The 23,279-nt window shown below is 38.1% G+C and overlaps 1 protein-coding gene across 2 annotated transcripts in view; it reads right to left on the bottom strand.

Annotated features, from left to right (window-relative positions):
• Positions 1-1,980: 1,980 nt before the first annotated feature.
• COL12A1 (collagen type XII alpha 1 chain) overlaps positions 1,981-23,279 on the bottom strand; it is a 121,965-nt gene continuing 100,666 nt past the window's right edge. Inside the window, exons 54-66 of one of the 2 annotated variants that reach the window (XM_064360915.1) lie at positions 22,453-22,539; positions 20,999-21,052; positions 19,847-19,942; positions 19,249-19,302; positions 18,848-18,901; positions 14,621-14,674; positions 12,810-12,881; positions 8,876-8,911; positions 8,709-8,775; positions 7,502-7,690; positions 6,495-6,563; positions 5,226-5,396; positions 1,981-4,208 (exon numbers count right to left, since the gene is read on the bottom strand). In XM_064360915.1, coding sequence (XP_064216985.1) covers positions 4,198-4,208; positions 5,226-5,396; positions 6,495-6,563; positions 7,502-7,690; positions 8,709-8,775; positions 8,876-8,911; positions 12,810-12,881; positions 14,621-14,674; positions 18,848-18,901; positions 19,249-19,302; positions 19,847-19,942; positions 20,999-21,052; positions 22,453-22,539 — 1,014 coding nt within the window. In that variant the 3' untranslated portion in view covers positions 1,981-4,197. The remainder of the gene's footprint in view (positions 4,209-5,225; positions 5,397-6,494; positions 6,564-7,501; positions 7,691-8,708; positions 8,776-8,875; positions 8,912-12,809; positions 12,882-14,620; positions 14,675-18,847; positions 18,902-19,248; positions 19,303-19,846; positions 19,943-20,998; positions 21,053-22,452; positions 22,540-23,279) is intronic. The other variant, XM_064360913.1, reaches the window with a different exon arrangement.

Here is a 23,279-nt window from a genome sequence, read left to right as displayed (position 1 = left end):
ATTTGAGCAACTGCCCAGGTAGCTGAATTCCGTATAGACTCAAAAATGAATGCTCATATATTTAAGAAAATATACTTGTCATTGTACAAATAGTCTATACAAATACTCAGAAATTAGGATCCTTAGAAAAGCTATTTGTAAATTTTTTTTTTTTTTTTTTTTTTGAGACGGAGTTTCGCTCTTGTTACCCAGGCTGGAGTGCAATGGCGCGATCTCGGCTCACCGCAACCTCCGCCTCCTGGGTTCAGGCAATTCTCCTGTCTCAGCCTCCTGAGTAGCTGGGATTACAGGCACGCACCACCGTGCCCAGCTAATTTTTTGTATTAGTAGAGACGGGGTTTCACCATGTTGACCAGGATGGTCTCGATCTCTTGACCTCGTGATCCACCCGCCTCGGCCTCCCAAAGTGCTGGGATTACAGGCTTGAGCCACCGCGCCCGGCCCGCTATTTGTAAATTTTGAAAGCTTTCCCACTGTAGACTTCATTAGAAGCTAAAGCCTCTGCCCATATTTATTTCAGGCTATTTTCTTAAAAATGAGAGCCCTAGCTCCAAATATAAATTACACATAAGGAATTTCTTATAATACTTCCAAATGGAAACGGTTAGAAAAAGTGTTTCAAGTTGTTTTGCATTCTCCTCAAAAAAAGTTTGGATAAGTAAACCAGCACCTACATGTTTGATTTTTTGTACTTTTATCATGAGTTTTTAAAGCCAGTCTATCTGTTCTCTTCGCCCCATTGTTTAGCCCATATGTGCTCAATCAAGGATTATAAAAATGATTTTAACACAAAGTCCAGCCAACACAATTAAAAAGTAAATACTATGAAAACAAAAATCACAACAAGAATCTCAGCTAGTATTAATTTTGTGCTTAGCCCCTGGTTTGGATTGCCTTGGCCCCAAGTTCCCAGAACAGAATAGAAACTGGTTAATCAGTGCATTGCCAATATCAAGAGTCAAACTCACATCTAGCCAGTGACAGAAAGTACAATTTCTTTATGCCTCTATCCACGTGGCTCTGGGACTCCACTGGGTTAGTAGCATGAGGACCCATCCATCTTCAGACTCTTGATACACATGTTATTCATCAGGGAGCATCAGAAACCCAAATGAATCAGAAACTAATCAAAATAAATTGATAGAACTTTGAGGTTTGAAAGCTCCTGCCCAGAGAGTAAGAAGATGGGAGTCAGGGGAGCAATCTAGTGATAAACTAGGTTAAGAATCACAAGACCCAGAGTCTCAGTCATGTTCTGATATTAATTAGCAGTCTGTTTCTTCTCCATAAAGCAAAAGAATTGAGTTGGACTGGGATAATCTCAGCGGATCTTCTAGCTTTAAAAGTGCACGGGTTGGGGTTTACAGGTGAATGCTATGCTTGATGCCTCCTAAATGTAATGCATTCCTGTATCATCTGTTCCTTTTGATCCTACTCTCCAGGAGGTATTTAACTCAGATGTTTTGCTCTGTGGAAAACTTCCTATCACTACCCTTCTCTCTTCAACTGATATTGGTTCTTTCAAACCAATATTTACATTGTTTTCGTTGCTATTTAGAATGGTTTAGAAAAGAAGTCATAGCTAAATCTAAAAATTTCCATTAAGGAATTTTCCTTCTAGCAATTAAACATGCTTTTGGGTTAAGTATGGTATAGAAAAGTGATTAAATGCATATGAAATCATGTGGGGTTGTTAGAGATTATTTGGTTGTTTGGGGTCTCCTAGGATACGTAGTTGTTTTTCCACCAACCCACACATCCCCTATATTCCTAATAAAGCCTTTGGAATCTGCTGGGCTTTTTAAAGCTCTCACCACTTTCTTTCTGTGACTTCACCATATCATTAAAAATCTAAAGTTATTTAGCATAATTTAATAGTATTAGCAAGATTTGTAACCGTATCCAAGGATATGAACTTGTTTGTTGTAACAACCACTTGAGGCAGTCCAAAGGGCCCTTCAAAGAAAGAAACGTGCCATGTCAAATTTTCAGTAGTTTTATTGAAAAATGCCTCTTTTGTTTCAGAAATAAATAATATAAGGCAGTGAAATTCACAATTTGCTGTTAAAATATAAAAGCAGCAATTCTATGTTCATAGTCTTGCAAATGTTTTCCGACTGCTTTTGATAACTAAGAAATATTATATTTTGAAAAATGTTCATACTAAATATACAACACAAACATGCAATTCCATCTCTGCAGAATAATCTGCAATTTGGCATAAATGTTAGTGTGTCTAAAACAAGGAGGTTTAAGGCAATATGGAACTGTTTCCCGTTGATGCACTAACTTCACCTACATGGCTTAAGGTTTGTGGTCGTTAAAAGAGATGTATTACGAGCATTCTATGCCCCGGTGTATAACAGATAGAAGATGAAGATAAATAATTGCAACGGAGTTGACGTTTCCCTCCTTTTTGGTTTTAGGAGGGGAATTATTTGAATCGTGGTGTAATTGAATTGCAAATAAGTATAGCAAAAGATAAACTGCCCTTTCGAAACACACAGTAGCTCTGGGTTCCAGGACTTACTGCTTAACCTAAGAGTTTCACTGAGGCTGCCCGCTGTGCTAACTAAAGGCACTCGGCATGTTCTCTCCTCGCAGATTTTGTGAACAAAGTATTTTGCAAGCATTTCAAGGGCAAAGGCAAAAATGTCTACAGACTGCGTGCTGGGAGCTAGGCTTCCCGTAGAAACAAGTTTCTCTACAATCAGAAAGGCTACTCCTGGATGAAGCAACGCTGGAAGAAACACCGCAGAAAAGACGTACACTGCTCTATTTGACCTGTAAATGAGAATTTCAACAACTTCCCCAGCCTCGCGGCGCTGCGCCTGGTCTCTGGTTCACTGCCCGGGTCCGTGGGGCAGGGGGCGCCGCCAGCGCCCGTGGGGAGGAGGCTCCTCTGCAGGCTCGTCGCCGCCGTAGTCCTCGTATTCCGCCGTCCGCTCGGGCTCCACCGGCACGATGAAGGGCTCGCGCTCAGGCAGGTAGGCCCCGCCCTCGGGCACATAAGGCTCTGTCCGATTCAACATTACAGTTATGGCATGATATGGAAGGCACACACATACACAACAAAAACTAAATCATCACCCGCGGTGATGGCACTCCAGTCTTAATCTCACAATTATAAATAGATAAATTACAATGTCCCGATTACTTCCAGAGAATTTGGTGATAATCAAATAATGAAATGGCACTTTCTTAAAAAAAAAAAAAACCTTCAAAGATCCAGCAGTAAATACAATCATTGCACAAATACCTGGGAAGGGTCAGAAACTGGGCCAAAGAACTGTAAACGCAGTACCTAAGTAGGATTTTTCGCAAATCCCCAAGTAACTGTTCATGCCTTCAAACTCCTCAATTCAAAGAACAACTTGGAAAGATGAGGAGGTGAGGGAAAGTTTTATTGGCTCCTAGAAACTGAACTCAGGGGGTGAAAAGCAACTATCACCAGGTAATATACAGTACATGACATCTTCTGTGGCTGTACCTCACACAGACTGAGTTACAGCTGGTAGGTGAGGAACACCAGTGACTACAGCACAACAGGAAGAAAAGGTGATTTTAAACTTTGGTTCGAAAATTGCAGTTACAAAACCCAAATGAGAGGACACGGACAAAAAAGTAACAAAAAGACAAATGCCCTGAATCAGACACATCGCTAACAAGCAAGAGATGAAGAGATTCCATTTGGTGTTATTCCGGCATAGAGCAAGCGGCAGGCTTTGATGCAGAAGCTTACTGTAGAATTGTTAAGTGATTTTAGTCGACAGGATCACATACAAATCATTTACAAGCCACAATTAGTTTATTATTTACATAAGACATTTCTCTTTAAACAGGTTAATTGTTTTTCTTAAAATGGCATAGTCTCCGCTGGTTAGTAGTTTTATTATGCACCTCTTTCACGACTGAGGCTCCTCATGGCTGTGTGTTGGAACTTTTTTAAAATAATGTTTTTTCTACATTATTACTGAAATGCTTCAGGCTTATAAACTGACACCACTGCTTTTGTCTCATTCAAGTTAGTAAAAAGAGTCTCCACCCTCCTTTGTGATGTCAACCCGGTTCATTAACCATATCTGTGGTGAGATTTCCGTACAGAATCATTTCCTAATAAGCACGTGCGCAAACATCTCAGAAACAGGATTTTCATGTATTCAAACTGTAAGCAGCACTGGCGACTTAGAAAATGTGTTAGCCGGAACCTGAAACAGGTCAAAGATGATAGTTTTTAAAAGTTGAATGACTAAGTAAAAAATATAAATACACATCCATCTATGTATGTAATGGTTAAAGTATACATATATATATATCCATATATTTTTAGTTATCCACACATGCCATAAGGAGGTGGTAATTTATATTTATTTTATAAAGAATCAAATTGCAATTTTGTGAATGGGTTGCATGAGAACATACATTAAGATTTATTACTTTTGGTCATATGTAATTATGCATATAAATATATAGATATATAGATATTCAGATATTCAACTACTCATGCACTATTTGCAAGTAGCAAATCATATCAAACAGCAGTATCATTTTTTAAATTTGCAAGATGCTTGAGGGTGCACTAAAGAAATGGTCACCGTTGATCACAGCATGACTATCTTATTTCCAGATTGGCATATCTCTCCAGTCCTCACGTCTCACAAAATCAGGTATAGGAGACTTCTGCCCTCTATAATTGTCAAACACTAGAAGTTCATTAACAATTCTCTAAAAACAATTATTAAGCCCCAGATTTTATAAATATTAATTCCACGGCTAGCATGGGACAGTTAATTATGTTCAGTCATCTGCACCAGATTATCACAGTTTACCTACAAATTAGATTCCCAAAACAATTTTTAAATACATACTCTTGGCATTCTACAGTTGTATTTAACAAATCCCTGTTCCCAATCTTTGGGGGGGAAAAAAAAGTCAATTGCTAGCATTCTTTGAAGTCCCAAGAGAAATAAGGAAAGTTTTCTGATGTGATGTGGTAAATGCAGAAATATGGAGAAAAAAAACAAAATAATTAATTCAATCCTAACAGTGAAATAATGTTTTATGCTATGGTAGTGAACACTACTATTATATAATCAAAACAGAATTGAAAGAGTTGATATCTTCAAGACATCTCAAATCAACCTTCCTTCAATCCTAAGGAACTTCATTTCCATAAAGTTCTTTACTTCAGGTGAATTGGGGTTCCTACAATGGCAACAACATACCTGGATAGCCTTGCCCATTGTATGGGATGCTGGCACACTGAGACGAATCACAGTATCCAGGAGGACCTGGGGGTCCTCGGATACCTGAGTTTCCAGGACGGCCAGGGGGACCAGGAGGACCTCTTGAACCTGTGGACCCTGGTGGACCTGTTCTGGATTCTCCTTGTGGACCTAGTGTGGAATTAAAACAAATATATTTCCCCTCTTGTCAAATACAACTCCTGAGGTAGCCACAGTACTTTAAGTGCCACCTCCACTATCTCAAGATTAGACAATTTACTATTGTATGGTAAGGAAATGTTACCTTAAGAAATACCCAATATGAACTAAGGTGTGATGGAACTTTCTTACCAGTGACTCATCAGAGTTAATGCCATAAATCTACTGCTTTAACTATTTTGTTCCAGAAAACCTGATTTAGCGAATTCAGCCAAACCAGAGATAGCAGTGAGTCGTTTGGTTTGCTCCCACTCCACAGGGAAAAGAGGACCTGAAGGAAACAGCTCTGTTAGGCAGCCACATTGAGCTGCCATCAAAACAGGGCAGTGTCTGCTCCACAACTCCAGACTTAGCAAAGCAATGTTATTTCTGGATCAAATCATAGTTATGGTTAACATAAATGGAAAGATTTAACCATAGGGCTGTCCTTGTCTGCAAGGGTATCATGTGCCTTATAATGAAAAAAAATCATTTTACAACCTAGTAAACAAAATGCATCAGATAAGTAGTAGTCCTTTCCAAAATATCAAAATGGTTTGGGAGAACAGTGAATGAAATTTAGCAACATGTCAGACCTTTCAATGAGGCTGTTTTCTCAGTCTAATAGCCCCATAGTGAAGACTACTGGAAAAAAACAAGAAATGTAACCATCTTTAAAGACTATGAGACCAAACAAAATGAGTAAGAATTCAAGAATTCAACAAAGAGAGAGAGAGAGAAATAGAGAGAAAGAAAAGGAAGGAAGGGAGGGAGGAAGGAAGGAAGGAAGGAAGGAAAAAAGGAAGAAAGGGAGGGAAATAGCAAACCTTGTGTCACTAAAACTCATTCCGTCATATATTAATGTTATAGTTAAGACGTAATAGAACCTATTCATTTTTTGAACAAAGGGAACATAAAAATGAAGTATGGAGGTTGAACTTCTTGCTGAAACATATGCCATGGTAATAAGTGTGCTTGAAGCTATAACAGGATGAAGCGTGAATCTCTTCAGGACGGTGTGCTCTCTCAGTATTTATACTATTTGCCTGTTTAATTTACTAGCAAACCTACCTGGGGGCCCAGGCAGCCCCCGAGGCCCTGGAGATCCAGTACCCCTTTCACCTTTCTCTCCTGGCAAACCTAAGGAAGGAGAAAAAAAGAAAGCAAAGGGGTAAAATTACCTGGAAACATGTAATTTTTGTCTTAGCTGATAATATTTCATTCAAGTAATTCATTTCCTTAGTGAAAGCAGAACCTAATTTTTCACAGAAGTTCACTCTTTAGGCCAAGTTCTTTCTAGACATTTGTGTAATTCTAGACTCATGGCCAAGAAAAAAAATTGGCTACGAGGCAGGGGAAAAATTATTTGAAGCAAACAAACATGTCTAATATATTTTTTAAATAGCAATTAGGAACAGTAATCCTGAAGAAACAGTTATAATATCACATTGAAAAACATATTAAAGGCATTTTATCTTTAGTAGCCCTATTAGTACAGCAGCCAAACTAGCAGAATTATAGAAATATCTAGGTTTTCTCTAGAATATTAAGTACTCCTTTGACAAAAGTGGGTACTCAGAGTCCTGAAATACCTGAAATCAAATAGTCCTATTTTTCTCCTTTTCCTTCAACTGCACTTATCAATACCATGAAATTAGAGTCAAACAAATATATAAGACCAGTGCCAGGCCCTGAATAAAGGAACCAAATTAAGTTGGATCTAAAACTCGAGGGCTGCCTAAGAACATTCAGCTGCTGCTCAACTCTTGCCGCAGTCACAGAGAGTAGTAAGATTTTAGTAGCTGATTTAATTTGCCAAGATACAATTTTTCCCATTAACAACAACAAAAGTGAAAAGAATAGCATTATCTTTACTAAGATCTGATAAAAACACGCCATTTTTCTAAGTCATGGATCTCTATGGCCTGTGAGTTGCCTAACAGCTCTTCTGAGGCTGTCCAAACAAGACCAGGGAAAGCAGTTTGCCTGGGTCACCTTCCAGATGCTTTCAACCTATCCCAACTCCTACATTTGCAGATTCCTTCCTTTATTCCAATATAGCAGCCAGAAATGCCCACCTCGTTCTCCAGCAGGTCCCTGCATCCCTGGTGTGCCCGGGAAGCCTGGCCGCCCCCCGGGTCCAGGTTCTCCTCTGGCTCCTGCACTGCCAGGAGGTCCCGGTGGACCTGGCGGACCTGGTTGGTTGCGACTGGAGTGGTAATCATTTGGAATCTGATTCAGCATCTGATTGAATCTGTTCATCTGACCTACAAGTAGAAATAAGGCTTGTTGGTAAGAAATGCAGTAAAGGAGCGATGAGAGAGTGAAACTGTTTTCTCTTAGTGTCTAGTGAAACCCGTCTCCATTCTGCACCCCCTCCAGGAAACAATCTAATTAGAATCCTAAAAATAAAATTAAGACCGTCTAAGTCATCCAGGACGAAATGGGCCCTGATAAATAATTGTTTCCATAAAATCCTGACCTATAAGCCACAAACATTACTACAAATATAAAAGAGTTGTTAAAGTTTAATGTGGCTCTGAAATAAAGTCTTGAGGTTTGCCAGATGACATCATTCGAAAGAAAGCCGTTCTTATAATTAGGTAATTCTACAATATTTCATGTACCTAAAGCAATGATAATCAGGTGTCAGTGCAAACTGGAATTGCCTGTGGGACACCTTGAAAAATTCAGATTTCTGGGCCTCATCTCCAAAGACAATGATTCACTAATCTTAGGGCATGAAGCAGGAACTCTCACTTCTAACAAGCAACATAGGGGATTCTAAGCAGGTGTTCCTAAGTATCACACTTTGGAAAACATTGATTAAGACTTCTCAAGAACGAGCTCCGGGTTTAAGGCCCACATCAGTCTTCAGGTACTGAGCTTTCTTACTTAACAGGCCTTAAGGAATAAGAAGAGCCTGCGAAAAACAGAAAGGCAAAAGAAAATTTCCTACCAAAATCAACTTTCACTGATCAAATTCATCTTGGTGGGCCCCCTTCCTTAAGGTCACAAAATGACTTAAAGGTCATAACTTAAAATATCCAATGTCTTAGTATTTAACGTTGCTGCTATTGTTTTGCCTTGGGTTATTATTTTATCTTACTGACAATCTTTAAAATATCATTATCTAATCAGAGGCAAAACTGACAATGTATAAAAACAAGAGCTTCTTGAAATGAAAGAGAAATCTCTCTCTTAGAAACTTAATGACTCAAACTCTGCCTTTTCCTGCAATTAATTTTAAAACCATTCATACAATAAAAAGAAAAGAAATTTTACCACTTATCAATTGTTCACAGACTTGTCTTGCAACTGCTCGCATCATGTTCTGGGAAGCGATGTCTCCCTTGTTGAATTAATGAAAATGATTAGCATATTAGTTCTATAGTTTTAGACTTCAATGTTTAACAAACAAAATAAATGTCAGACTTTTTAAAAATACATACCCTATCACCTTTTTCTCCTTTCAACCCAGATGGACCCTGAAAAATATGAATTGTATACATTAGAAACTGACAAACATATTCTAAAATGATGCATGAATGGACATCATGATGAAAGAGAACAAGGTCTGTTTTCTAAAGCATTAGCAAAATGATACATCACATTTATATCCATTTACTTACATTTGGCTTTTCTATAAAAAGGAATCTAATCTAATTTTCTCTCTCTCTCTCTCTCTCTCTCTCTCTCTCTCTCTCTCTCTCTCCTCCCTCCTCCCCCTCCATCTCTCTGAAGCACATGTCCTCCAAAACAGTATACAGATGTGAATTTTGTGGTCACAATTGTAAAAGTTATGGACCATACACACTTTTTACAATGCAATTCATGATACATATGGAACTAATATATATATGAAGAGTGCCCTTGTGCTGCCATACTTTGCTTTATGTCATCACGGTTGGTTAGCTCAGCTGGTTATTGTGGAACATCCATGAGGTTAATCTCCATTCAGTCTCACTAAGAACCAGCAGGCTTTTGTCAGCTCCTTAGTTCAGTATATATCCCTTAACTTCTTCCAGTGATTCTTTGTGCATCTGAGATAAAAGAAACTGGGTTTCTCTCTTATTAAATAACTCAATCTGAATGATCCTACATCAAAACACAGGCATAGAATATTTGTCCCTACACTGTCATAAGCCTCTCACTGACCATAAGAGATGTTGGGAAAGGTTTCCCTAGAGTGCGGCAAGTTTTTGTCTTTCAGTAATATATTTCCAGGATGCCAACTGCTATCACTGATGGAACATCTAAATCATTGACAAATCACGTAACATCCCATACCAAACCACTTCTTACCATCTCCATGGAAACCACTGCAGTCCAAACCAACACTCTTGCCTGAACTACTCCAATACCCTCTTAACTGCTCTCCCTGCTCCCCATTTTGCTCCTTTTTAGTCTATTCTCCACATAAAAACCAGAATGATATTTTTTAAAGAAAAATTATCATGTCATTCCTTTGACTCCAAGAGCTTCCCATCACACTTAGAGGAAAATAATAATTCCTTACCATGGGCTACATGGTCCACATGATTATATATGCCTAGCTCTCTGACCTCATATTTTATCCCTTTCTGTTTAACTCTCTTCACTTTGGTACCCAGACCTGTTTGATATTCCTTTCACATGTCAGACTCAGTCCTCAGCCAGGACTTTCATTCATGCTGTTTCCCCTGCTTGGAACCCGCTTTCCATAGATCACACAGCTTGCTCCCTCATTTCATCCCAATATCACCTCCTCAGAGAGGTTTTTGGATGACTGTATCCAAAATAGCTGCCTTCCCACCAGCACAATCTTTCTCTAATCCCCTTACTCTGTTTTTCGCTTCTTCATATCACTCATTATCACAGGAAACTATATTTACATGGTTTTGTCTGTATCCCCTGAGAGAATGTTTATAAAGGCAAGAACTCTGTCTTGTTTGCTGTTATATCACCTGACTGTAGAACACTGACTAGCATAGTTTAGGCACTAAATACTTAATGATGTATTCTATGAACATCTCATGGAAACATCCCCTATGGAAGCAAGAAGATACCAACTGATTATAATAGCTAATGACATAAGCTAACAATGACTAAGCCAAGCTCTCTGCTAAGACCTATATATACCCATCTGTTATGTTTGGTTTCATAAATTAGAGGAAGATAAGATAAAATAGAGAAAAAAAGGAGAGGAAATTTGCTATGAAACTTGTGAAATTTCGAAGGACAAGGAAAATGAAGGAGAAAAGGGGAAGTGTTGGGGTCTAAATAAATGTATACAAAATTATAATTATCATAAGAAAAGCTGGAGTTGTCTATTTCTTTGCCAAAATTATTAGATTTTTGTGGAAACACTAATATTGTATTTGGAGCATTTTGCAAATGCAGGATTTTTTACATTTACTGCTATTTTTCACATTTCTGCTATGTGTTTTTTTAATTTACTGGCACTCTGAGATTGTCCTATTGTGCATGATTTGTGGAAATCATCTTTATTGCTGATATTTGGAGATCATATTTCAAGTAATAGCAGTAGACATTTCTTTCAGGCTTCTAGCTACAGCCATCAATTATATGACTAATATTCTTATATAAGACACAACTGAGGTCATAGTAAAACAAAATGGAATGCTGAATGGGTAGAAAAGTTTCATATACTTGGCTGGGCACGGTGGCTCATGCCTGTAATCCCAGCACTTTGGGAGGCTGAGGTGGGTGGATCACCTGAGGTCAGGAGTTCGAGACCAGCCTGGAAGACATAGTGAAACCCCATCTTTACTAAAAATACAAAAATTATCTGGATGTGGTGGTGCACGCCTGTAATCCCAACTACTTGGGAGGCTGGGTCAGGAGAATTGCTTGAACCTGGAGGCGGAAGTTGCAGTGAGCTGAGATCATGCCACTGCACTCCAGCCTGGGCAACAGAGTGAGACTCCATCTCAAAAAAAAAAAAAAAAGGTTTCATATACTTATAATTGCTCTTGCAAAGTTCGTACCATGATCCTTTGAGGAAAAGAGAGTAGTAAAGTCACATGCTATGTTCTCACTCATAAGTGGGAGTTGAACAATAAAAACATGTGAATGCAGGGAGGGGAACATTACACACTGGCGCCTGTTGTGGGGTGGGACTAGGGGAGGGATAGCATTAGGAGAAATACCTAATGTACATGACAGGTTGATGGGTGCAGTAAACCACCATGGCACATGTATACGTGTGTAACTGTACGTTCTGTACATGTATCGCAGACTTAAAGTATAATTAAAAAAATAAAAATAATAATATAAAAAAGTCACATGCTAGGGTACACACAGATTTTAAAGTATTTAGGTTGTTGGAAACATAATTGTGGTTTTTGTCATTACTTTTAACCTAATATATCAGGAGTCCTTCTATCTTTATGCTGCTTGCTTAATTTTATGAACCACACAAGGCAAGCCATATCACATAAATGTCCAATCCTAAGTCTGTCTGACATTACTTTTTTTAAAGGTTGGGTTTGTGTAATTTGAACAATACTTTAAAAAGGAAACATTCTGTCCAGAGAAGAGCTCTGATAAATTTTTGTCACTGCTAATAGTTAGACTTAATTGTTTTTAAGATATATTTTTATATTTCAGGATGCTATTCATACAAAAAAAAACTCCTTAAATAAATTCACACTTCATAAATACAAACAACATAAAGCTTGTAAAAAAAAAAAAAAAATGAAGCCCAATAGTCATTACAAATACTTGTGGATATTTTAGAAACTTCAAATTCAGTTTCGGAGATACCAATTTGGAAATACCAAATATGTGTACTACTATCTCAACTATTATTTCAACCAAAATATCTGCATAAGAGAAAGTTAAATGATGTGTAAATCAGGGCAGGACAGTATTTTAAAAAGTAAAATGACCCATTAAAGTCCATAAATACTTTTATTTCTGGTTCTGATGTTCTAGCATCCTCAACTAAATAAAAAGAACAAATGGAAAACTGGAAAATGCCACAAAAGGGTTAACATTAGCAGGCTAGGGATGGAGGCACTGTGCACCATCATCATGTATTTTTCCATCTTAAGCAGCATACCACTTCTAAGTAAAAAGAATCATTTTGCTGACCCAGCTCTGAGTGTTTATACAGTGCAGAAATATGTGTCTTGGCTCATAATCCCATTCTCCTTTTAAAGAAACCCAGTAACCAAAATTTTCATCCCAGAATATTATAACAACCCAGAGAGAAATATTTAGAACTGGTACCAAGTCAAATCCATGAGTTTAGCATGGTTTCAACAAATGCTTCGAACACATTAAAGCAGAGATAACCTAAATATGACAAAGCCTTGCAGTTCTCATTATTTATTTCCACAGTGAAATGACTGTCAGTAGACATGCAAGCTGTCTGCTTACTGGTCTGCCATGATCTCCAGGTTTTCCTGGCTTCCCACTTGGTCCTGTGACTCCCGGGGAGCCTGGGCTTCCCTACAACAAATGGAGAGAGAAGGGGACTGTTATGACAAAGGGAAAATCCCATCTAAACTAAATGAATACAGCCTGTTTTAAAAGCTTTTTCATGAAACAGCTCATAATTACACATTCAGGAAGAATAAAACCAAATTTTAAGATAACATGAAATAAAAAAACTCTTGACAATTACAGTGCAATCCTTATAAACTACATAATTTTAAAATATATTTTGAGACCACTTGAAAAGTACATGCCTATGTTTACAATCAGTTTCACAATTTAAGACTATGATCCTAGTACATTGGTTACAAAGTGGATTTGCAAAAAGCAATTCCCCTCTTTTTTTTTTTAGTGTCCTATTGAAGGCCAGACAACCCTTCAAAAGACAGATGTTGAAAATTTGGGCTGGAGAAGAATTAAGAGGGTGGCCAGTTTTGTGCTAAGTTGGGCACAATGGTGGCAGAGTTTCCCCTTGTCTGCTGGGAACTGTACTCTCAGCTTAGAAATTCATTTTTCCTTTTGGAGCATTCTCCACACTTTCATTCCCTTCCATCATGTCAGCATCCTTAACCCCACCAAAATCATAAGAATTCTCCCTGTTGCTTTTACCACAGCTTCCAGACATTTTAGCCCTATATTTAATTTATAATATGTACTGGCCAATACATCATGTTCTAAAGCCTAAAACTTTCCTAAAATTGAATGATCAGATTTTGTCAATCCTTTACTCCATCGATTATGCAAATGTTAATCTCTACAGTAAATACTTAACATGAAAGTTTGCTGTGCATTTAAAACCCCCCATTACCCAAAGATCTACATTTTAACCATAAATAATAAAACTATTTTAACATATGCTCTTTAGTCTTCATATCCTGTCACACAGACATGGAGATATTATCTATCACCTCCAACAATTTTACTGGGATCTCACCTGGCTGCAAGTCTACAGATGCTAGTTTCAAAATCATTAGTTTCAGTATTTTTCCCAAAAATCTTAAGTTGAAGACCTTTTGTTTTAGTTGTAGATAAAATTGACTTCCAGCTGGGTGTAGTGGCTCACGCCTGTAATCCCAGCACTTTGGGAGGCCAAGGCGGGTGGATCACGAGGTCAAGAGATCGAGACCATCCTGGCCAACATGGTGAAACCGAAAAATTAGCTGGGTGTGGTGGCATGCACCTGTAGTCCCAGCTACTCAGCAGCCTGAGGCAGGAGAATTGCTTGAACCTGGGAGGCGGAGGTTGCAATGAGCCGAGATCATGCCACTGCACTACAGCTTGGTGACAGAGTAAGACTCCGTCTCAAAAAACAAACAAACTAAAACTTCCTCAGAACAACTGATGGTTGTTCAGTAGTAAATGTTCTTGAAATTTAAACGCTATAGCCACAGATTATTAAAATTCTATAACAGGAAATAATGCAACCACTGAGCTTATAAAACCTAACCATTCAATGTAGGGAATGTAGGGATAAAGAAACTGAGGCACCAACCAACTAGTGGCCAGCTAGTTAGGGATTTTTTTTTCTTTTTCTCAAGTGTAACTTGATTAAACAGAAAGATGCCATATTTTAACACATCTGTTTTCTCTAGCACATTTTGATGTAGGTAAATAAAAATACAGATTCATCAATGATATACTCCACAGCACACATGGAATGTGCTTCAAAGGCAGGTTACCTGGCTCTTCTCTAGCAAAATGGGGTGAGAGGGTGGAGGTGGAGGGCACAAAAATGTAACCCATTTAGTTCTTACCGGCGGCCCAGGTGGGCCCCTGGGTCCCATTGCACCATCTTTTCCAGTGAAGCCCTATTGTAAAAATGAAAGTAATTACAGATTAGGGAGATCATGAGCAAGTGAAAAGAAAAGATACTAAACAGGTTGCTAAAGCTGAAGGGCGAAGAGAAAGATTTAGCCCAACATGCTGTTTGGCAGGTAAGCTTTCAATATGAAGACAAACATAGCAAAAAAAAAAAAAAAAAAATTTAACTTACATCTTTCACTGAATAATTAATTTCTATGCTCATTCATTGTATAGCTATCAATAAAACAATTTTAAGAGCCAAACTAATCTTCTCCCAGGAAGGCAGAGTCCCTTCATGAAGATATTAGTTTTTGCTTTAGTAATAGCATAAAGAAGTCTAAAGGAAGATTGACCCTTTCTATGGAAAAGTCCATATCCACAGGCTGGCCCAGGAAGGATGGAAGTGAGAGGAAAGGAATGTTGCTGAGAAAAGCAAGTGATATCATAAAAGAAGATACTATGGTGGCAGAGTCTTCCTTTGTCTGCTGAGAACTGTATTCTCAGCTTAGAAATTCATTTTTCCCTTTGGGGCATTCTCCACATCCATCATATCAGCACCCTTAACCCCAACAAAACTGTAAGAATTTCTCCTTGTTGCTTTTATCACAGATTCCAGATATTTTAGCCATATATTTAGTAGAATATTTATAATACGTACTAGTCAATACATCCTGTTCTAAAGCCTAAACTTTCCTTAAGATGGAATTATCAAGTTTTATAAAACATTCCTTTATCAAATATGCAAATGTTAAGCTCTGTAGTAAATACTTAATATGAAAGTTTATTACACATTTAAACTCCCCCTTATGTAACAATATATATTAAACATAAATAATAAAATTATTTTAACATATGCTCTCAAGTCTTAATACCCTGCCATACAGACATGGAGAAGTCTGTATGGAGAAAGCTGACCACCTAATTAGAAAACTCTCTTCCTCATTTCCTGAGAAACTGTCAGACAGCTAGAGCAGGACTATTTATGTCTCCACTCCTAGTGAATTTCTCTCTTCCTCTCCCAAAAGAGGCAAAGCTTGGCTGGGTGCAATGGCTCATGTCTGCAACCCCAGCACTTTGAGAGGCCAAAGCAGGAGGATTGCTTAAGCCCAGGAGCTCGAGACCAGCCTGGGCAATGTAAGGAGACCCTGTCACTAAAAAAAAAAAAAAAAAAAAAAAAAAAAAAAAAAAAAAAAAAAAGAAAGAAAAAATAGCCAAGCATGGTCGCACACACCTGTGGTCCCAGCTACTTGGGAGGCTGAGGTGGAAGGATCACTTGAGCCCGAGAGGTCGGAGCTGCAGTGAGCCGTGATCGCACCACTGCACTCCAGCCTGGGTGACAGAATGGGACCCTGTTTCAAAAAAAAAACCAGAGGCAAAGCTGTCTTAACTGCCCTCCACTCAAAAGAGAGGAAATCCTCAATCCTGATAATAAACAGTTAATTTTTGTAGTGGTCTGTCTCTCTTCATCACACACAAAGGCCAAAGCTGCCTCAGCATCAGTTCCCTAGGCAGGAACAGAGCACATCTCCCCACAGGCTTGATCTCTGGCTCGTGCACCCACGTTTATGTTTTATTTTATTTTTTCTCTCTCTGTACAGTGCCAAATGACCTCTGCCTGGAATGAGTCATCCTGCTACCCAGTTAGTATTCATTCTCAACAGCAGATCTCTGAAATCCAGCCGAGGATTTCTGAGTCAGGTCATTTTTTAAAGTTGTTGCATTCCTCTGTCAGAGATTTTTGTCTCATTTTCTGCAGAGAATAAAAGTTATTTCATCCATATTCTTGGATTCTCACAAAAGTTGACCATTTGGATCTCTTCCTGAATTAAGTATCCACACTTTTTATTAGTACATTGACTTTACAATAGAAAAAGTTTAAATTATTTATTTAAAATTTGTTGGAAATATTCCACTCTCCCCCACAAAAAAAAAAAAAAAAAAAAAAACTTTTTTCAGAAAGTTTTAGGAATAAGTGTTCAGACTGCTTTCTGGAAGATCTAAGCCTGGTTAACAAAAAACAGATCCTAAGCCTACCCGATGTAACATCAGCATCACTTCTGAGGGCCACTTAAGAAAAAAATTCCCTAAAATATTGCTTGGACCATTTGAATAAAATTTCTTCCACCCAAGTTTCTCCAACTACTATATAGGATGCTCTTTCTCATTTTCTAAAGGTAAGTATCATATTTCTAAGTAATTAATCCTCCTTTAGTCAGCCTAAGAACTTTCTGATCAACCATTTCCTTTTAGAGGAAACATATTCCTAAGTTGAGATAAAGAAGATTTACTGTGAAGTACTCAAAAAGGCTACTCACTATGCCATCTACAGAACTTCGTGCCACAGTTTTATTTTATTCCTCGCTTTCTGCTGCAAAGCTATAGCAGTAATTTCCACTGCTACCCATGTGAGGGTGGCTGAGAAGACCACTGACCATTTTCATAGATACACATGTACAGATACCTATATACGTAGTTCTTTTTCTACTTTCTAATAGCCCCCAGCACTTTGTCTCATTTTGAAAATCATCTGTGCTGAAGACGATCTCTGTATCTTGTTTCTCCCCACTTGATCCTGCTAACAAGTCTTCATTCCTCACCACAACTCTTAGCCTTGATCTTGTGCTTCCTTCTCTTCACTTCCAGTAATGAGTTCAATTTTGTTTTGTTTCAGCTGAGATCCCCATACTCAAAGTCTCTCTAAAATTGTTGATGACCCACCAGCTATGCACCCTCCTGTTTGCATTAGTGGTAGTTTACTAAGCAGTAGGTAGGTACACAGGCTGTGAAGGAAAAAGGAGAACACTTTCCTGAAAAGTTCCCTTGCCCTCATCCCAGGGTAGCCTCACCACAAAGCTGTATACCAAATAGAGTTTGAGAATGGAAGAGCACAGTCCCTCCCAGTCCCTTACTTTTCAAGTATGCATTGGCACTGCCTGATGGTGATGGTTGCCTGAGCGCCAGTCCAGAAATAGAGTGCTGCTGGGAAGTGTGCTAGGGACCCGCCATGTGTCTGCATGGAGCCCACATTGGTGTGGATGTGATGGGCACAAGGCTTCAGTCATAGCAGCAGCAAGCAAGTCAGTCCATGGCCACTTCTCAACTGCAATATTCTGGAGTTTGTTTTCTAATAAAGAAGACTGACTTGTCACCCTTGTACTGTCACTGTTGTCCTTTATTGTAAAATAAAAATTCAAAAAAAAAAAAACCTAAAGTGCCAATCTCAGGAATCAGAAGAATGGATATGTCAGAACCACCTCCGCATCCCATATCCCAGAAAATACATTTTTCTCTTTGACCTCTCTCTTATCTCTCCCCTAAATTCAAAAGAAGGCATGGGAGGAAATAAAGTTCACTGGCATATCACCTACCATTTTGTATTATCTTAGGGCAAATCTTTGCTCCCTCTAAATGGCCTGCCTCTGTGCCCATGGTATCTTGGAGGTATTAAGGTTATAGACCTATGTTTAGTGACAGCTGTTATATAGCACTGGCTTCCTCAGATCCTGATGCTAGTCGTATATTTTAACTTGATTGATTAATCAAAACACAGACTACTCTCAGACTATTATTGGAACCATAAGACGCTGAAAAGTCCTTAGTTCCTTTGCTTTGAGAAACTCTTAAAAATTTCTGGGTTCTTTTTATTAAAGCATCCGTGGTTTCCTGTGGAACCAAATGTTTCATATCGTTGATGAACAGAGCCTAGAGGTCATGTTCACCATGCCTAGAAGTGGTATTTGAATTCTAAAAGTGTAGACAGGATGCCTTGAGTTTGTAGAAAGTGCCATGGGAGTCAAGGCTATCCTCATGGTTACAGAAAAGCTGCCTCATAACTAAGATTTTCATTTTAAGATTTAAAACAATTTGCTGGGATTATTGAATCTTTTTAATCAGCTAGAACTCCTTTTCTAGACTTCTTTTTATGAATATGATACAGTAAGAAATTTTCTGAAAGTTAAAATTTCAAAGACTCCCCTAGAGTCCCACCGTTCTGTTTCAAAGACCTTGAGATTGATCTGATGTTGGATGGCCCACTGACATTAGCTTTGCAGCATTCCACAAGATACCCGAACTCTTCATTACCAGCCTTGAAAACTGGATTTTGAAGGGTTCTTAATTAATAGGCAACCATGTGACATCATTTCCTACATCATTATAGCCTGCCGAAGAAAACTTACTCTATCTCCTGGAGGTCCCATTGGTCCTGGTGGGCCAGGTAACCCTGGGGTTCCCTGCATAGAAGGAAACAAACCAGTGAAACACTACAACATACTTCCTGTGTGGAAGGGAATCCTTGTTATTTTCCAAAATGTTTTTTTTTAATTCCAGAGACTCTGAAAGACACAGGAGAACAGAGCCAAGCACATTGCCAAGCATACAGTAGATGCTCAGTCAATACCTGAATTGAACAGCACCAACTTGAAGGATAAGACCAGGATATGAACAGAAACAAGGTAAAACACATATCCAGGCTTCTGCTTTGCTACTTAACCTGGGCTCACCTTTTGAGGCACTACAAAGGGAAATTTTCAAATAACACATGGCAGGGGGAGAAAAGGCAACTTCGAGACCAACTCACTGTTCGGCCTGGAAGTCCTGGCTCTCCAGCATCACCTTTCATCCCTTGGCGACCCTAGAGTGAGCAATGGGAAAACAGTTCTCAGGCGTTTCACAGAGATTAAGTGAAAAAGGAAGACATGAGTCACTTATGAAATCTTCATCACTTCATAAATCCAGTGTAAGGGTTCAGAATGAGCACAGAAGGGTATTTTTTGAAAGGAGATGAATAAACCTTTTTTGGATTAATCCTCACTTTTTAAACTACAAATGCTGTGTTATAGTTTCCACTTACGATGCTGTGGGATAATTTTATATAATTATGGAACATTATACCTACCTTAAAAGAATATAGTTTAACATAAGTGGTATCTATATTACTTATAAGAAAATTTTTAATAAAGTCAAATAAGTAGCAGTAATTTTTTTCTACACAGTTTTATATTATTACATATTCTATTTACATATCTGAAATAACAGTCATCATGGAATGCTATCTCAATGACTAACCTCACTGAATTATCTGAGAAAACATTTAATTTGGCAAAATGTAGAAAAGGTTCTTTAAACTCAATGTTTATCCACCATTCTCATTTAATACAGAAAGCCTTTGTGCTTACTTGCTCTCCCGGAATAGAGAGTCCATTGGGTCCTTGAGGGCCTGGAGGACCCTGGGGGCCTGGAGGACCTATGTCTCCACGAGGACCAGGGGGCCCCTAAAATACACAAGAGAGAGACAACCACAAAGTAATGTAATATCTTTTCAGTGCTGACATTTAGTCAGACATTTGTCATCATAACCCTAAGACATCAATCGTATAATATTTGCAAATATTTTAGAAATCTACATCTATGAATATATTTATTAATATATTTTGTTTCTTCCCTTTACTATTAAAAAGTGCAACAAATTCACAAGAGCACTTAAATTTCCATAAAAGTCCTATAAGAAATAGATTTTTTAAAATAAAATACATTGCATATAATACACATATATTTATTTTCATAGATTTATATGAGATTAAAAGCTCAAGATTCACTAGATTTTATTTATTTTAAGCTATTTTAAGTCCTCATTTCTCCTAGATTTGGGCTTATTTCTGGGACTAAAGTATATATAAATTAAGCAGGGCAAGAACAGACATCCATGGATGAGGTGCCCTATGCTGGAGCTCTTCTGCAATCTGTCTAGATGGAAAAGGCACAGCCTTGGCATCAGACAGGCCCGGGTTAGCATCCCAATCTCGCCCTTTCCTGATGGGGTTATTTTATCATTAATTACATTCTGACCAAAAACTACACATTATCTTCATAAAATAGTCCCCTGAGAAGCTTGAGTTGTCTTACAGAAAACCAGTGTGGAGCTGGCAGAAGGGGCAGATGACCCCTTGTGAGCACATATGCAGTCACTCAGTGTTTTTTTCTGAGACTGGTGACAAAAGGAGCAGCAGAAGTGCTCCCAACAGGCTCCAGCTCTCTAGCAGGTCTCTGCTCCATGTGGGATGGGGGTACCCCGTCTGCTTCCCCATGTTCTGGCCAAGCCCTTAAAGATCTTCTCCACCTTCCCCATGTGTAATTGTTACAGCTATAACAAGCATCCTATGCATTTCTTCCTCTGGGTAGTCTAATCCATCATTATGACATCAGAGTTACCTGAGGCACACTAAACCTGAGCTGACTCGCTCAAGGTCACATAACCCCTCTGTGGAAATCTGAACAACCAGACTTCAACATATAGATGAAAATTTAAATGCACTCTAAAATATACTTACAATTGCTCCACTGATACCTCTTTCACCTCTGGGACCTTTAGCACCAGGCCCTCCCTAAAATACATAGAGCACATGTTAGTGTGAACATAGGAAAGTAGGAAGAAGTTGATATATAAAAAGTGCTTTGGGAAAAAGTGCACTCTCCAGACAATCAATACAGCTGCTTGCAAAATATTGAAGCAAATATTTCATGTCATACAAATATGTGAGGAAAGAGAATTTCAAAACTTTGTATATTCTGAGTGTCTTATTTTTTTAAATTATATTTCAAATTTCAAATTTTAACTTGAAAATCAGAGGTTTACAGGGAAAAGTAAACATTATACTACTTGTATACAATAAAGAGAAAAATTAGCTTTGCATTTATGTGAATTACATTTCTCAGGGAAAATGATGGGCAAAAAGAAGAATATCTTAAATCTCTCAGAATGTTAGAATATATACTTAACAGGAATTCAGAAACAACTGAACAAAGAGGAAATAAATATGACAGTGGCATCCAAGAATGTCACCTCACAACTACAGGGGAAAGAAATCTCAACATCTCAAAAACATCTAAGTCACATCCAGGATATAATTTCATGATTATAAATATAAATCACTATTACTAGAAAAATAAAGAATGGTAATTCCAGTGACATTTTGATTCTTTATATGAGGAGCGGGTTTGTAATTAACCTAAAATCAGTCTACATTATTTGCTATGACCCAAGAATAGTAAATTTTGGTGTTCTGTGAATCACTGAACTCTTCCTACGTTAATTACATATTTTCTTAAAAGAAGCCAACAGAGATTAGAGCTATCCTCAAAACTGGCCCAGATCAGATACTGGATTGACTAAGTCAAGGGGTTTCGCATTGACCAATGAACTCTATCACTGCAATCTTCATGTTTTCCCAGTCGCTTTCTTGGTCTCCCCTCCCAACCAATGAATAAATCTGGTCATGTCTTCTCACTCAAGTTATTCCAAACCCAGAGTTTATAATATCATCACATATGTAAATTATCCTCTCTATATGTTATTCTCACAATATGTCTGCTACATAAGGTGCACGCGTTTTAGGTTCTCAACAAGTTGTTCTTGGGTCAGCCTCTCAACTATGGCTTTATACCAAACACATAAGAAGCTTTCAGGAGATGTAAGGAATTTTCAGTCATGTAGTTACAGAGGGAAACCCAGGTTCATATATTTAAGAGAAAAGCTTCTGAAGCCTAGCCAATATTATCATTCTTGCATAGCTGAAGAAATATGTTAAATGCCAGAATCAAACATTCTTCCCAATTTACTCCATTTCAGATGTCTAAACATAATAAAAAGATGGTCTGCAATTTAGCTTACTCTATCCTAGAAAACCTGGATGAATTGAAGCATTATTGACTCCATACCGGCAAATGGATGATCACTCTAAAGATTTCAAAAGAAAAACCAGAGTAACTATTTCAGTTTCCTTACCGCAGGGCCTGGAGGTCCTGGAGGTCCAACGCTGTCCAGTGTACAGGTGCAAGAATTTGGAAAAGCAGGGCATTTTGCCTCATCCCTCTGAAATGTTGCAAAGAATATTTACCTTTAAATTTAGAGGAAAAAAAAGACTTCCCATCCCCACCCCCACTTACATGTATAAGGAAGTCTGTTTCCCAACTTAAAGAAATAATTTTAATTATCATTATGAATAGTCTTAAGTTGAAACTTGCTGTGCTCTTTTATGTCTTTATTTTATGCATTATGTTAGAAAACCTCACTTACAAATGTTTACAAGACCACTGAGACCACTGGTAATTTAATCCAATTTCCTCTAATCTGGTCTTAGAGACTCGTTGTGTATCTCTCAAATATCAATTCCCATTCAGAAAAAGATCCAAAATTCTTTCCTCTTCCTCCATTATCCATATTCATTATTCATATCCATTATCATTCAGGTCTCTGCTTAAATCTCCCCTTATCACTGAGGGCTGCTTCTTCCTACCATCACTGTCTATCCCTTTGCCCTGATTTGTTTTGCATCCTAGGACTTTCACTCAATAACATAGTGTATATTTCATTGTTAATTCTTTCTCTTCCACTGCCTTTCTCTGGATTACTCACTTTTTACTGGCTTACCACAAGCACACCGATTGCTGCTTAGCTTATAATAGGTGCTCAATAAATTTTTGCTGAATAAATAATGCACACTCTTCCTGTGTATGCATGTGAGTCTTTGCTGGCCAAAAGCTTCAAATCTATCACCAACATTCAACTTTGTAACCATTACCCACCTACACAGACACTATTAAAGAAAAGCC

This window comes from Aotus nancymaae, unplaced genomic scaffold (assembly GCF_030222135.1).
Source record: "Aotus nancymaae isolate 86718 unplaced genomic scaffold, 86718_ANA_hifiasm-v0.15.2.pri h1tg000040l, whole genome shotgun sequence".
Classification (NCBI taxonomy): domain Eukaryota; kingdom Metazoa; phylum Chordata; class Mammalia; order Primates; family Aotidae; genus Aotus; species Aotus nancymaae.
Note: the sequence above shows the minus strand (reverse complement) of the source record. Positions and strands in the feature narration are given on the sequence as shown.